Below are 12,854 nucleotides of genomic sequence, written 5' to 3'. Positions count from 1 at the left end.
CTCCAGAGTATTTTTTAACTCTTAAGTCTTTTTATGAATGAGTGTTGAGAGGATTTCCATAAGGAGTTGTTGGCTGTCTTTTGAGAGCAGACATCACTAAATACTGGGTTTAAATGTAAAACAAAAGCAAACACAAATAGAAGTATCTGCACTTGCCCATCCTGCAGGGAGGTGAGGGATTGCCCTTCCAGAGTAAAAGCTGGTTAGGTAGGTCAGCATCGTCCTCTCAGATGCCCAGTGGTCCCTCCCCTTAGGAAGCTGGGTGCCACAGCACAGCCTCATGCAGCATCCCCTGAGCTTGTGGCCAGAGAAGGCTGCAGGGGTTTACTTCCTGTCACAGCAGTCCATGGCTTGCTTGGGAGCATCTTGCCTTTCTCAGCTCTGCCTTGATCCCTTGTTTTCCTCCATCAGAGATGTTGCATGATGGGTGCAGCTGGGTCGAGCAAAGGTGCCTGTAGAGGAAAGACCAGTTGCAAAGTCTGTGCTGTGTGTTTCTCACTCCTGCACTTTCTGAGCCCGTTCCCACAGCAGGCTGACACAGAGTTCATCAGTCCTTGTGTTAAGATGCTTATGACAAAGAAGAGAGGAGGACGATGAAAGGCAAGTCTGGGGAGTGGGCCTTGGGTGGAGCAGGAGGCTGGGGCTTGTGTTTGCTTGTCTTTGCATTAGAAATAAACTTTTGCTAAAGAAACCCCAAAGCTCAGGTAGTTTATTACATACCAGCAGCTTAAAAACCAGTTTGGTGAAAAACTCCTCCTGAACCACTGCAGGTCCTAAATGTTACTGCGGAGGCAGCTCGGAAAAGGCTTTGTTTCCTTCCTTGGAGGGATCGTTTGTCTTCTTTCGAAGTATAGAGGTTGCAGGCATGAACTTATAGACCAAAGTTTGTCTTAATTGCTCTGATGTCACAACCCCCCTGGCAGATCACAGCACGATGAATGAGCCAGTGGCCCCCATACCTCCAGGTCCTTCTGCTAAAGTGAGACAAATCCCTTCCCTGTGAGCCACCAGACCAGAGGCAGCTCCTCCATTTGTCTCTAACAGTTCGCAGCAGCTTTCTCGGGATAAAAAGTCTCCCTCTTGAATTGAGTTTAAAAGTCAGTAAACCCAAGGCTTTTCCTCTCACTTTCCCTGGCAGGAGGTCGGGAGGGGAAGACATCACCATGAAAATCCATGCGGATGCCAGCGGATGGGAATGTGAGACATCTCCCGGCTAACAGGCTGACAGTGTTGTAATTCACCAGAATACGTATTAACCTCCCTGTCTTCATCAGCGTGCCTGATCAATCCAGCAATCACAGGGAGGTCTGGGGCCTCTGTTACATCTCCTCCTTCCTGCTACAACTTCCTGGACTTCGAATCAGGGCATCCCTTGGCTGAAAAGGGATGTAGAAGATGCAGCAGTGTTATACTCCAGAGCTGAGGCCTGCGCAGAGCATGGCACGGGGGGGTTGCATAGCAAACATCAATTCACCAGTGGGTGTTATAGATGCACCGAGTGACCCCTCCAGTTCCCCTACTAACCCCAACAGCTCATTTAAGGACCCCACCAGCAGCCCCACACTGGTCTCACCTCTGTCTCATCTCCCTGTACCCTCGGTCATGGTGGTACCAATAGACCCAGTCTCCTATGGGAGCTCAGGCTCTTTGTAAAACACTGGGTATGTCCCATCTGTGCCAAAACTTCCCATCTTTTCTGCTTTTCCCTGCCTGTGATCCTTGCCAGGCAAAGCTCATCCTGTGAGATGAGCCCATGGTTGTTTGCCCTTAAATGCAGCATAGAATTAGAGAGTATGTTGGGGTTTGTATCCCGTGGCCACGTGCATCCTGCTGTCAGCTTCCCAATGGCAAGTGTCAGTCTTTGTTTTCCCAATGACAGCCTGAGAAGCTCTGTGTGTGGCTCTCCATGCACATACATCTGCAGAGAAACCAGGAAAGGGGAATTGCAGTGGGCTGAGGCTTTGAGGGCTGCAAGGGGTCTCTGACCTGTCCCTCTCCCTGGTCTGTCACACAGGGCTGGCAACAGCCAGCAATATGCTGGTGTTAGTAACAGCACTATAGAAGCAGCTCGTAGGAGTTTCATTTGATCCCTTTGATAGCAAGAGCATAGGCAAAGGGTATGATTGAGGATTGAATCTGCCTCGTGGAGCTCTGTGGTCCTGCAGGGAAAGTTAACCTGGAGGCATCAATGGAAAAGGGATGGACCACACAGGCACCCCCTGCGCCTGTAATGCAGAGAGCATGTGGGCAGCATCTGAGGCAAACCCTGGGAATTTAGGTCTTTGCTGGGAATAAAAATATCCCTATTCCTGCAGGAAGCAAAATGTGCTGATGGAGAGCGAAGGGGAGCCCAGAGCAGGAACTGCTGTGTGGTGACAGGAGCTGCACCCAGGACCCCCCCAGGGAGCCTGAGCCTTGCCTGGTGAGGAAGAGGAGGGAAGAGGCAGGTCAAGGGGCTGCAAGAGGTGACATTCCCCAAGCTGAGGCTCTGCTCTGGGGAGGCTCCTCATCACAGAAGTCATCAGTGGCAGGGGCCAGGGCACTCGGAAGCACCTTCAGCCTTTAGGCAGCAAATGGAGCAGCAAATCCTTCACCTTCACGAGGGCTTGGAGCAGGAGGCCCCCGAGGCTGGTGGGGACAAAGCAGCTTTGTGCAGAGGCTCTTCCTCCCTCCCCCGTTAGGATGTGCAGCCACAGAGATAGACACAGAGACCCCACAACAACCCCCAGGACCCACATCCCTCACCGGGCTGCTGGGAACTTTCCCTTGCAGCCCTCAATGTGCCAACGGGGATGAGTTAAACACATCCCAGGTGACTCCAGCTCCTTGACACCAGCAGGAGAACCAGCTTTGGCCCCAGCTTCTCCACACAGAGACTCTGTTCAGCCATTTCAGGTTCTTTGTGAGTGACTTCAGCCACCACTGATGTCCTAAGCCTGCCCCTGTGGTGATGGCACCTCCCAAACCCCAAGTGCCGCATGGTGTCCCCAGGCTGGAGGGGCTCTCCAGGTAGATCACCAGGGCCCATAGTGTGATGGTGAGGTTCCCAGCTATAGCAGGTATTTTAGGATAACCCATCTCCAGCCTTCCCTGGGGTTCCTTCAACCTAGGGAACACTCACAGGCACAGCAGGGCAGGAATCAGGAGGGATGGGGGCACTGTCCCCTGGACTGGCTGCCCTCACCCTGCGCCCCCTGCTCACAGGGTACCCCTGCTGGGCTGCCCACCCCCTGGGAATGCCCAACCGGGGAAGAAGATTAGGAATCCCTATCTGTGTTAGAGAACGATGGTCCCATTGAATAGAAAGAAGGTAGAGCTTTCAGAAGAGCGAAGCACAGGAGTCTGTGCCTTTCCCAGCAGGAAGCCGCAGTGGGAACGCTGCGGCTGCCGAGGAGCTGCGCTGACCCAGGGCTGCTTTACCTTCAGCGAGGGGTCTGCCCATAAACTACGAGTGTGCACTGAGGACAGGATTTACAGATTGAGCCTCTCCGGCTCCTGCAGCCGCTGCTGCACCGCCGGGACCGCGCTGCGGCTGCTCCCGCTCCAGTCCTGCAGGGGAAGTTCAAGGTTTATAGGGAGCCGGTCAGGCCGGGGGATGTTCAACGGCAAATGGGTGTGTGGGGCTCCTGCAGGCAGGAGGAGGACGAACTTCCCTGCAGAGCACATCGGGAGCAGCTCCGTGCTGATGGCCGCGGTACGCGGCTGTCCCCGCACAGCCTGGCCTGGATGAGTTAATTGCTGCCCTGGGCTCATCCTGCTCCAGCTCCTCGAAGGTGCTGGTTGAACCTGATCAATAAAATCATGTCCATCGATCGTGCTCGTGGCGTTCCTCCGCAGCCGCTCCGGCCCAGGGAAATGGGGCAGGTTTAGAGCTGGGGGACACAAAGTGAGGGGCAGCACTGCCATGGGGGGGGGGGAGTCAGGGAACAAGCAGGTGAGGGGGATAGACAGTGGGGGAGCTGAGGCACATCAAGGGGTGCACACTGGGTAGAGCCAGGGTGTGGTGGGAATAAAGGGTGCATAGAGGCGGGGGCCACGGTGGGCATCATGGAGTGAGAGAAGGGGGGGAAACACGTGGTGGTGGAGTGGGTGTGTATAGGTGGGGGGGTGCGTAGATGGGGAGTGCATGGTGGGAGACCTGGAGTGCATAGGTGGGGGGATGCATGGTGTGGGAGCTGGGGTGCATAGATTGGTGGGTGCATAGATGGCGGGGGGGGGTCACAGAGGGGCTCTATAGGGTAGGGGGAGGCACACACAACCAGGGCACTTGGAAGGGGCACCGGGAGGACCCCGCAGACTCCCCGGGGGTCTCACGGCAGAAACCCTGAGGGGGTCCCGGTCCTCATCCCCTGCCCGCCCGCGGGGTGCCCGGCCCGCAGAGCGCCGCCGCCCGCTCCCTCTGTCAATGTCCGGTAATTAAAATGTCACCGTTTAATTTTCAGGCCTCTCGGAGCAATCTTTTCCTAATAAAGAGCCCAATCGAAACGCTCCTTCCCCTTCCCCCGCCTCCCCGGGAAGGGCCGGGAAGAGGCTGCAAAGGCGCAGAGCCGCTGCGGATCGATAGAGAGAAGCCCGGATTGATCGGCCTCTAAAATTAAATTTATTGGGGTCATGGTTTTATATGGTGCTGATACAACTGTTAAATGGGGAACATTCATTTCCAATAGGAGGCGTTTATTAAACTTCCACTGAATTAGACCGCCGTGATTTATGTGGCAATCTCGGCGCAGCCCTCCAGGAGAGAGAGGGGCCGTTCGCGCCCGTCCCCGCCTCATTATTTATTTATACACCCGTGACACGGCTCCCTAAGTTTTAACCTAAATTATCCGCCGGCCTCGCCCTCCCGCCGCACCGGCCCGGGGCGAGGAAAGGGCCCGTCGGGGCTCCGCTTCCTGCCCCGCACCGCCGCGGTCCCTCCGCGTTCCTTCCGCGGCCGCGCACCCCAGCCCCCGGAGGGGGTGCTTGTGTGTGTGTGTATGGGGTTGTGCGGAGGCGCCCGCAAACGTCCCGGCTCCCGCATGTGGCGATCGTTGAGTGTTAATTAGAAATTCATTACAATTAAAAGCCGCGCGCACACGCCTTAATTACATCTGATTTTTAATTCCGAATCCGTGTTTACACAGTAAGCGAGACGTACCTCCTGATTATCCCCAATACTCTTTATACTGTACTAATTATGTAAATTAAACCTAATTAACTGACAAAATCTGCAGTCAATTCAACTGGTAAAAGATACGGAGGCTTCGAGGAGCGGGGAGAGCGGCCGGGGCCGGGCCGGGCCGGGCCGGTGCCCGCCTCGGGGCTCCGCGCTGCCGCACCGCCGTCGGGGCCGGCTCCGGCTCCGCCGCTCCTGGCTCCGGAGGAGCTTTGCGGGTACCGGGGCGGCCGCAGGGCCCCGGGAAGGGCCCGGCGGAAGGAGTCCGGTCTGAGCCGCATCATCTCGGACCGCTCTTGACCTCCACCTCCCAACGGGAGCGGCCCTGGGAAGGGGCGATCCCGGCTCAGTCCGCGCCGCCGCCCGCTCTCGGTGCCCCGCAGCAGGTCCCGCGGCCACTGCGGGGGCTCAACGGTGTGGGTTCCCCGGAGCCCCGGCAGTGAAAGGGGCGGCGGGGTTCGGGCCCTGCGCGGACGCGGCTCCCGCGCTTCTCGGCTGCGGAGCTGGTGGATGGGAGGGGAGAAAAATAATTAAAAGGCGAGGAATAATTACCGGCTCGGGTTGCGATCATTGCGGGAAGGCCGCGCCGCAAGGCCCGGCCCGCACCGCCCGGTCCGAGTCCCCCCCGACGGGACGTCCCGGAGGGACCCGCGGCCCCTTTTCCGAGTGGGAGCCTGGCCTGGGGCAGGTTCGACATCGGCGGAGAGCGGAGGCGATGGGTGGCTCCGCACCTGCGCTTCGCTCCGCGCCGGCTCCGCCGCATCCTCCCGGTGCCGGTGGTGATGGCGAGGAAGGGAGGGGGGGGAACACGCACAAAAGTGATAGCTGGGGGCGATCCGCGCCGTTATTAACTTCTGTTTGATCGGTGTAATTGCGCCGATCGCGGCCGGACGCGATGATTAATTACACTTTAATTAACGCGGCCGTGACGAGCGCTGCATGCGGGACCCCGACCAGGGCAGGGATGCGGCTCTGGGCCCCTCGCCACGCCGGCAGGACCGGCGGCCACCGGAGCCGAGCCCCGTGTGTCCCCCCCCCGCCGCTCCGGTGGCCGCCGGCCCTGCCGCCGTGCCGCGGGCCTCGGTGGGGAACGAAAAACCGCGGGCTCCCCCCCCCGCGCTGCCGCCTCCCGGTGATTTCGTTGCCGGCCGGTGCCCCCCCTCCCCTCCCGCACCCGCGCCCCGCGGATGAAGCGCGCATCCCGGGGTGGGGGAGGCGGTGCGCGGGAGCAGCGCTCCCCGATTTCGATGGGGTCCTTCCGCCGCTCCCCCGCCCCCCCCGGGCTCCTCTTTTCGTTGCCGCCCGCTCCCCGCAAACTTTCAACGAGCACCGCTGCCCCCAAGGGACACCCGCACCGCGGGGGGGGGATGCGCGGAGCCCCGCGTAGGTGCGGCCCGGGGCTGATCCCCGCTCTTACCTCGGGCGGCCCCCGCATCGGTGGCGGCCCCCACGCCCCCCTCCCTCCCGTTCACGCCGTGCCTTAAAGCCGCGCCGTGATTGACTGGAGCGCATCGGTGATTGACGGCCGCGGGGTCCCGGAGGCAGTTAATGTAAATACGCTGGTGCTAAGTGGGTGTGTCTTCCCGTTATTTTAGCTGTCACCGGATCAATGTGCAGCGTCTCCAAGTACGGATCCGGATCCTCCCTCGGTGGCGCCGTTGGTCACTCGCTCTTGTTGCATCTCGCCCGGGCGGACGCGGCGGCGGGGCGGGCGGCGGCCCCGAGGCGTCGGTGAAGGGCGCGCCGCTGCCCGCCCGCCCCGCTCCCCGCGGTCAAGGGCTCGGTGGGGAAGGGCCCCCCCCCCGGCCGATGGCGGCCCCGCCGCCGGGCTGCGGCCCCTAGCCCCGAGGAGAGCCTGCACGTCCAGCCGGGCTCCGCGGCGCGGTAAGTGGGACCGGAGGGAGGATGGGGGAGATGGGGATGGAGCGGGGAGAAGAGAATAGCGGCTCGTTTTCGGTGGGCGCTCCCCGTTATTTCGTGTCATTACCACGGAAGCCGCTTACCGCCGGGAGCTCTCCCCGCTAAGCCAATTTGCCCGGCTCGCTGCTGCCCTTCTGCTGCTACGTGCTGAGGGTCCTGCCCGCCCCGGCCCCTAATCCGCCCGCTCCTAATCGCCCGCCGGGGACACGACAAAGGGGCTCCGGAGCCGCAGCTCCCCGAGCCCCGCTCCTGGCACCGAGGGGCAAGTTTCGGCCCTCCCGGCTCGGCCCCGGGCTCCCCCCCCCCCCGGCGCCGCTGCTGCGGGGCTCGCCGGGCGCATCCTCCGGCGCGTTTCGTTGGAGCCCGCCCGGGGCTCGCCGCAACCGGCGGCCCGGCCCGGCCCTGCTCGGGGAGCCGGCACAAAGGGAAAGGACGCGGCACCTCCGGGGGACCCGGGGCTGGGGATGCTCCACACCCCCCCTCTGCCCCCGGCCGGGACGCCCTTGCCCTGGGCAGCCGCTGGGTTCCCGGGGCCGCTGCGGGCAGCGGGTACCGGAGCGCTCCGTGCCGGCGGCTGCGGAGCGGGGGATGCGCTGCGGCTCGGTCGAACCCCTCTGGGCCTGCCCCCGGCTCGGGGGGGGTCCTGCGGAAGCGCCCTGAAGGGCTCCAGACCGGGGTCGTCAGCGCCGAGCGGGGCCCGTGCGGGCGGCGGAGCGGGGCTGCGGGAGCGGCGGAGCGGGCGCGGCGGCGGGGCCCGGAGCGCTGCTAACCCGCGCCTTTCCCCGGTTTCGTTTTGCAGGGGCGTTTTGGGGGGAATGGAGTCGATCGCCACTCAGATGGGAAATGGGAGAGATGCAAGCTCCTCCCCAAATTCAAAGCAAGAGCTGCAGCCGTACCAGGGCTCCAATACCCTCAAGCCCAACCAAGTGGGTGAGACCTCTCTTTACGGCGTGCCCATCGTGTCCCTGGTCATCGACGGGCAGGAGCGGCTGTGCCTGGCGCAGATCTCCAACACGCTGCTCAAGAACTACAGCTACAATGAGATCCACAACCGGCGGGTGGCCCTGGGCATCACCTGCGTGCAGTGCACGCCGGTGCAGCTGGAGATCCTGCGGCGGGCCGGGGCCATGCCCATCTCCTCCCGCCGCTGCGGCATGATCACCAAGCGGGAGGCGGAGCGGCTCTGCAAGTCCTTCCTGGGCGAGCACAAGCCGCCCAAGCTGCCCGAGAACTTCGCCTTCGACGTGGTGCACGAGTGCGCCTGGGGCTCCCGGGGCAGCTTCATCCCGGCCCGCTACAACAGCTCCCGCGCCAAGTGCATCAAGTGCAGCTACTGCAGCATGTACTTCTCCCCCAACAAGTTCATCTTCCACTCCCACCGCACCCCGGACTCCAAGTACACCCAGCCCGACGCCGCCAACTTCAACTCCTGGCGCCGCCACCTCAAGCTCAGCGACAAAACGGCCACGGAGGAGCTGTCGCACGCCTGGGAGGATGTCAAGGCCATGTTCAACGGCGGCACCCGCAAGCGGACCTTCTCCCTGCAAGGGGCGGCCGCCGGCGGGCCCGGTGCCGGCTCCCCGGCCGCCAAGGCCGCGCTGCACCCTCCGCCCCCCGCCGGCCCCGAGCTGGCCCCGGCGCACAAGAGCCTCCGGTGCAGCGGGCAGGAGCCGGCGGGCGATCGGGGGGCGCTGGGGCTCCCCGCGGCTCACGGCGGGGCGGCGGGCGCGCACGGCGGGGCGGGAGCGGTGCGCAGCTACCCGGTGATCCCGGTGCCCAGCAAGGGCTTCGGGATGCTGCAGAAGCTGCCGCCGCCGCTCTTCCCTCACCCCTACGGCTTCCCCGCCGCCGCTTTCGGACTCTGCCCCAAGAAGCAGGAGGACGCGCTGGGCGGCGCGGGGGGCGGCGAGGCGGGCAAGGGCGGCGCGCTGCCCCCCGGCATGTTCTGGGGACCCCCGCACCCACACCCGCACCAGCCGGCGCAGCCGCCGCACCAGCCCGGGGCCGCCAAGGACTCCGGGGTCTACCCCTCCTTCCCCGTGTTCTGGCCGGCCGCAGGCAGCCTCCCGGTGCCGCCGTACCCCGCGCAGAGCCAGGCCAAGGCGGCGGCCACGGCCGTGGTGGTGGCGGCGGCAGCGGCGGCGGCGGCGGCAGCGGCCGAGCCGCCGGGGCTGTCGGGCCGGCACGGAGAGCTGGAGGGCTCGGAGCCGTCGGGCAGCGGGAGGAGCAGCGCGACCCCTCAGGAGGGCGCCGGGGCAGAGGGCGAGCGCTGCCCCAGCGCGCTGTCGCGGGCGGCGGGCGAGGAGGAGCGCTCCGGGGACGAGGCGCTGCTCGCCCCGCTGCCCCTGCCCAGGAAGGGCAGTTACCTCTCCGCCTTCCGCCCCGTGGTGAAGGACGCCGAGAGCATCGCCAAGCTCTACGGCACCCGGGATGCGTACGGCGGCGCGGCGCCCCGCGGCCCCGGTTACCTGTCCCCGGACTTCCTCAGCGAGGGCAGCTCCAGCTACCGCTCGCTCTCGCCCGGGGGGGACACGGCCGAGGAGCCCGAGGTGGACGTGGAGTCCAACCGGTTCCCGGAGGACGAGGAGGAGGACAACGCCGCCGTACCCCCCGACGGACGGGACCCGCCGCCGCCCCGGCTGTTGGCCGGTACCGAGGAGCCGCCGCCGCCCGCCGATGGGCCCGAGGAGAAGGCGGCCGAACCGGTGGCACAGGAGGGCGGGCAGGCCCCAGACGGCAGCCCCGAGCGGAGCAGCAGCAGCAGCGGCGGCTACGAGGTGCGGGGCCGGGAGGGGACACGGAAACTCTGCCCTCGGGGGTCTCCCGCAGGGAACCCCCTCACTCGCTGTCTCGTAGGTATTCGCTCCGGACCGGGGGGAGCATCTGCAGCCGCTGAAGTCCGCCGCCGCGCTGGGAGCCCCGGCCGCGTTCCTGTGCCCCCCCGAGGCGAAGGGTAACTGGGTCCGGGGGGCGGGAGGCCGGTGCGCACCGACGGCGCGGCCGCAGGCATTGTCCCCCAGTGGCTGCTCGGCCCCGGGGGGCGTCCGGGGCCGCTGATTTCGTTCGGGGCTTTACGGGGGAAAAGAGAGGGTAAACGGTTTTGGGATGGGGGACGGGGCTATGCCCCCCAAACCCCCCCCCCGGGGCCGGGGCTGTAGGGCCGCGCTGGGAGCGGGGGGCAGAGCTCCTGCCGCAAGCTACTTTCCAACCGCAAAGCGATTAGGATGTCCGCTAAGAAGGCTTTAACGAGGGCTTTGTCCGTAATTATGTAATTAAGGATATATCAGGACCATACTTTCATTGCTTACGGTTGAAAATCGGTTTATTACCTTTAAGAGCAAGATAAAGAAGACAATCACTCCGCGGCAGAGGATTTAGAGACCAGAAAATCCTATCAGGACCAAAGGAATGTCTCTCATCCCAGCCCTGTAAATACCGACAGAGGTAAGCGCCGGTCCGCGGAGCGATGCGCGCTCCGCCGAGCCCCGCCATGGGGCTGACCCGCAGTGTCCCCCCCCCCGCAGGAGAGGACACCCTCGGCATGGATGTCGCCGGGACGCAGCTGGTGGAGAAGGACATCGAAAACCTGGCCCGAGGTGAGGCGGGGACCGGTGCCCCGCGGTGGGGGGCTCTGGGGGGACCCCCCGGCCTGTCCCCGCCGCTCGAGGTATTTGTGTTTTCGGCAGGAGTGATTAACTCCTGTGATTAATGTAACGTAATGCGATTAGCGCCGCGCTGAGCCGCCTCCAGATGGAAAAGTGCGGGCTCCCCTCAGCCCCCCATGTATTTTTAAACAGATGAGTTACAAAAACTGGTCCTGGAGCAAATGGAGCTGAGGAAAAAGCTGGAGAGGGACTTCCAGAGCCTGAAAGGTACCGGAGACACCCCCAGCCCCTCCTGCCCCGCCGGGGAGCGGGCCCCATGCCTGGGAACGGTTCTGACCCCCCCCCCCCCGTGTCCCCCAGATAACTTCCAGGACCAGATGAAGCGGGAGCTGGCGTACCGGGAGGAGATGGTGCAGCAGCTCCAGATCGTCCGAGGTGAGGCCCGGCCCGTTACCTTCATTTCTTTAATCTCCTTTTTGTTTCTCTCCTTTTTCTTTTTTTCCTTTCCATTCCCCCCTCCCCCCCTCCTTTTCTTTAATTTTCTCTCCCGTTATTTCCTTTATTTTCCCCTTTTTCTTTTATTTATTTTTCCCTATTCTTTCCTCTGTTTGTTTTTTTTTTTGCTCCTTTCTTTTATCTTTTTCCTTTTTCTCCCTTCTTCCTTTTCTTTTCCTTCTCCTTCCTTTTCTTTTCCTTCTCCTTCCTTTTCTTTTCCTTCTCCTTCCTTTTCTTTTCCTTCTCCTTCCTTTTCTTTTCCTTCTCCTTCCTTTTCTTTTCCTTCTCCTTCCTTTTCTTTTCCTTCTCCTTCCTTTTCTTTTCCTTCTCCTTCCTTTTCTTTTCCTTCTCCTTCCTTTTCTTTTCCTTCTCCTTCCTTTTCTTTTCCTTCTCCTTCCTTTTCTTTTCCTTCTCCTTTTCTCCTTCCGTGCACTCCGCTTCTCCTCGGCATTTCGAGCCTCCCCGCAAGCGGCTGCGAGGCATCAGCACACGGGAACGAACGAATCTTCCCTCTCGCAGCAATTTCCATCAGTGCTAAATTAAAACCCAAGGCGTAAAATCAGCCGGGGAGCCAAGCCCGGCTCCCCTCCGCCCCCTCCCCACCCCATCCCGTCCCGTGTTCCCCTTCCCCCTTCCCTCCCCGACGGGGTGGGCGCACTACGATGCTCTCCCCCATCCCAGACACGCTGTGCAACGAGCTGGACCAGGAGAGGAAAGCGCGCTACGCCATCCAGCAGAAGTTGAAAGGTACCCGGGGGGGGGGTACATTTAAGTGGGGGCCAACACCCCCCTCCCCGCGTTGGGGGGGCCCCGGGGGTGACGGCTCCATCACTTTGCAGAGGCCCACGACGCGCTGCATCACTTCTCCTGCAAAATGCTGACCCCGCGGCACTGCACGGGGAACTGCTCCTTCAAGCCGCCGCTGCTGCCCCAGTGAGCCCTCCCCGGACCCCCCCAAACCCCGAAGCCATGCGGGCAGAGCCCACACAAGCCATTTCCACGAGGAGACACTTGTACATAGAGGACTCGGAGCCCGACTTTCCTCGGACTGGCAATACGGCGGGGAGCGGCCCCGGGATGGCCGGGAATGGGGGAGCCGGGCCCCCCTGCCCCGAGCCCCGCGCCCCCCGGGCCCCCCCCGCTCAGCCCCTCTTATCCCCCCGTGTGTCCGCTTCTTCCACCCTTGTCCAGACTGGAAACAAAAGTGGCGATGTGCAATGGATATAAATGTACTGTGATTCTCTTGGTACAGTATTCGTTGGATCTTTATTTATTTATGATGTATATTTATTCCCCTCCCGTTCCGGCCCCCCTCCTCCCTCACTACCCCCCCGTACATTTATGGATGTAACAGCACTTTACCGGGCGGTCCGGACTCCGGAGGCAGAACAACGCTCGCCCGCTCTGGGGAGAGCCCCCTCTGTACGTGATTTTTGGTTCTTTAATAAAAGCCGACTTTAAGAAGCCGCCTGCTGCGTGGGGCTGTCCCGGGAGGGGGTGCGAGGGTCTCCCCCCCCCCCCCCCCCCCCCCACCAGGGACACCGCGTTCGGGCTCACCGGGCCCCGACGGCTGCCCCCTGGCCTGGGGTAGGGGCTCGACACCGGCTGCGGGAGCTGGGGGGGGGCTGCCCGCTTCCCTGCCGCGCTCCCCGCTCCCCCGCCTCCTCGTCGCCGCAGAC

The 12,854-nt window shown here is 62.8% G+C and overlaps 1 protein-coding gene across 1 annotated transcript; it reads left to right on the top strand.

Annotated features, from left to right (window-relative positions):
- Positions 1-6,774: 6,774 nt before the first annotated feature.
- Positions 6,775-12,625, top strand: SKOR1 (SKI family transcriptional corepressor 1). The gene is made up of 9 exons (XM_061446393.1): positions 6,775-7,039; positions 7,875-9,852; positions 9,932-10,028; positions 10,412-10,519; positions 10,600-10,671; positions 10,873-10,947; positions 11,041-11,115; positions 11,857-11,922; positions 12,015-12,625. Exons 2-9 carry the CDS (start codon positions 7,891-7,893, stop codon positions 12,110-12,112), a joined length of 2,553 nt encoding a protein of 850 aa, XP_061302377.1. The 5' UTR covers positions 6,775-7,039; positions 7,875-7,890; the 3' UTR covers positions 12,113-12,625.
- The last annotated feature ends 229 nt before the right edge of the window (positions 12,626-12,854 follow it).

Source organism: Pezoporus flaviventris, unplaced genomic scaffold (genome assembly GCF_033815535.1).
Source record: "Pezoporus flaviventris isolate CSIRO_AGI_PZ_B2104156 unplaced genomic scaffold, CSIRO_AGI_Pfla_v1 ptg000006l, whole genome shotgun sequence".
In the NCBI taxonomy this organism is placed as follows: Eukaryota; Metazoa; Chordata; class Aves; order Psittaciformes; family Psittacidae; genus Pezoporus; species Pezoporus flaviventris.
The sequence above is the reverse complement of the archived record's forward strand: the minus strand, read 5'-3'. Positions and strand labels throughout refer to the sequence as shown.

Excerpts from the sequence above, each read along its gene's own strand:
- SKOR1 (XM_061446393.1), top strand. The coding sequence starts at position 7,891 with ATGGAGTCGATCGCCACTCAGATGGGAAATGGGAGAGATGCAAGCTCC. Across the intron at positions 11,116-11,856 it reads GCAGCTCCAGATCGTCCGAG|ACACGCTGTGCAACGAGCTG; the intron begins GTGAGGCCCGGC and ends CCCCCATCCCAG. Across the intron at positions 11,923-12,014 it reads CATCCAGCAGAAGTTGAAAG|AGGCCCACGACGCGCTGCAT; the intron begins GTACCCGGGGGG and ends ATCACTTTGCAG.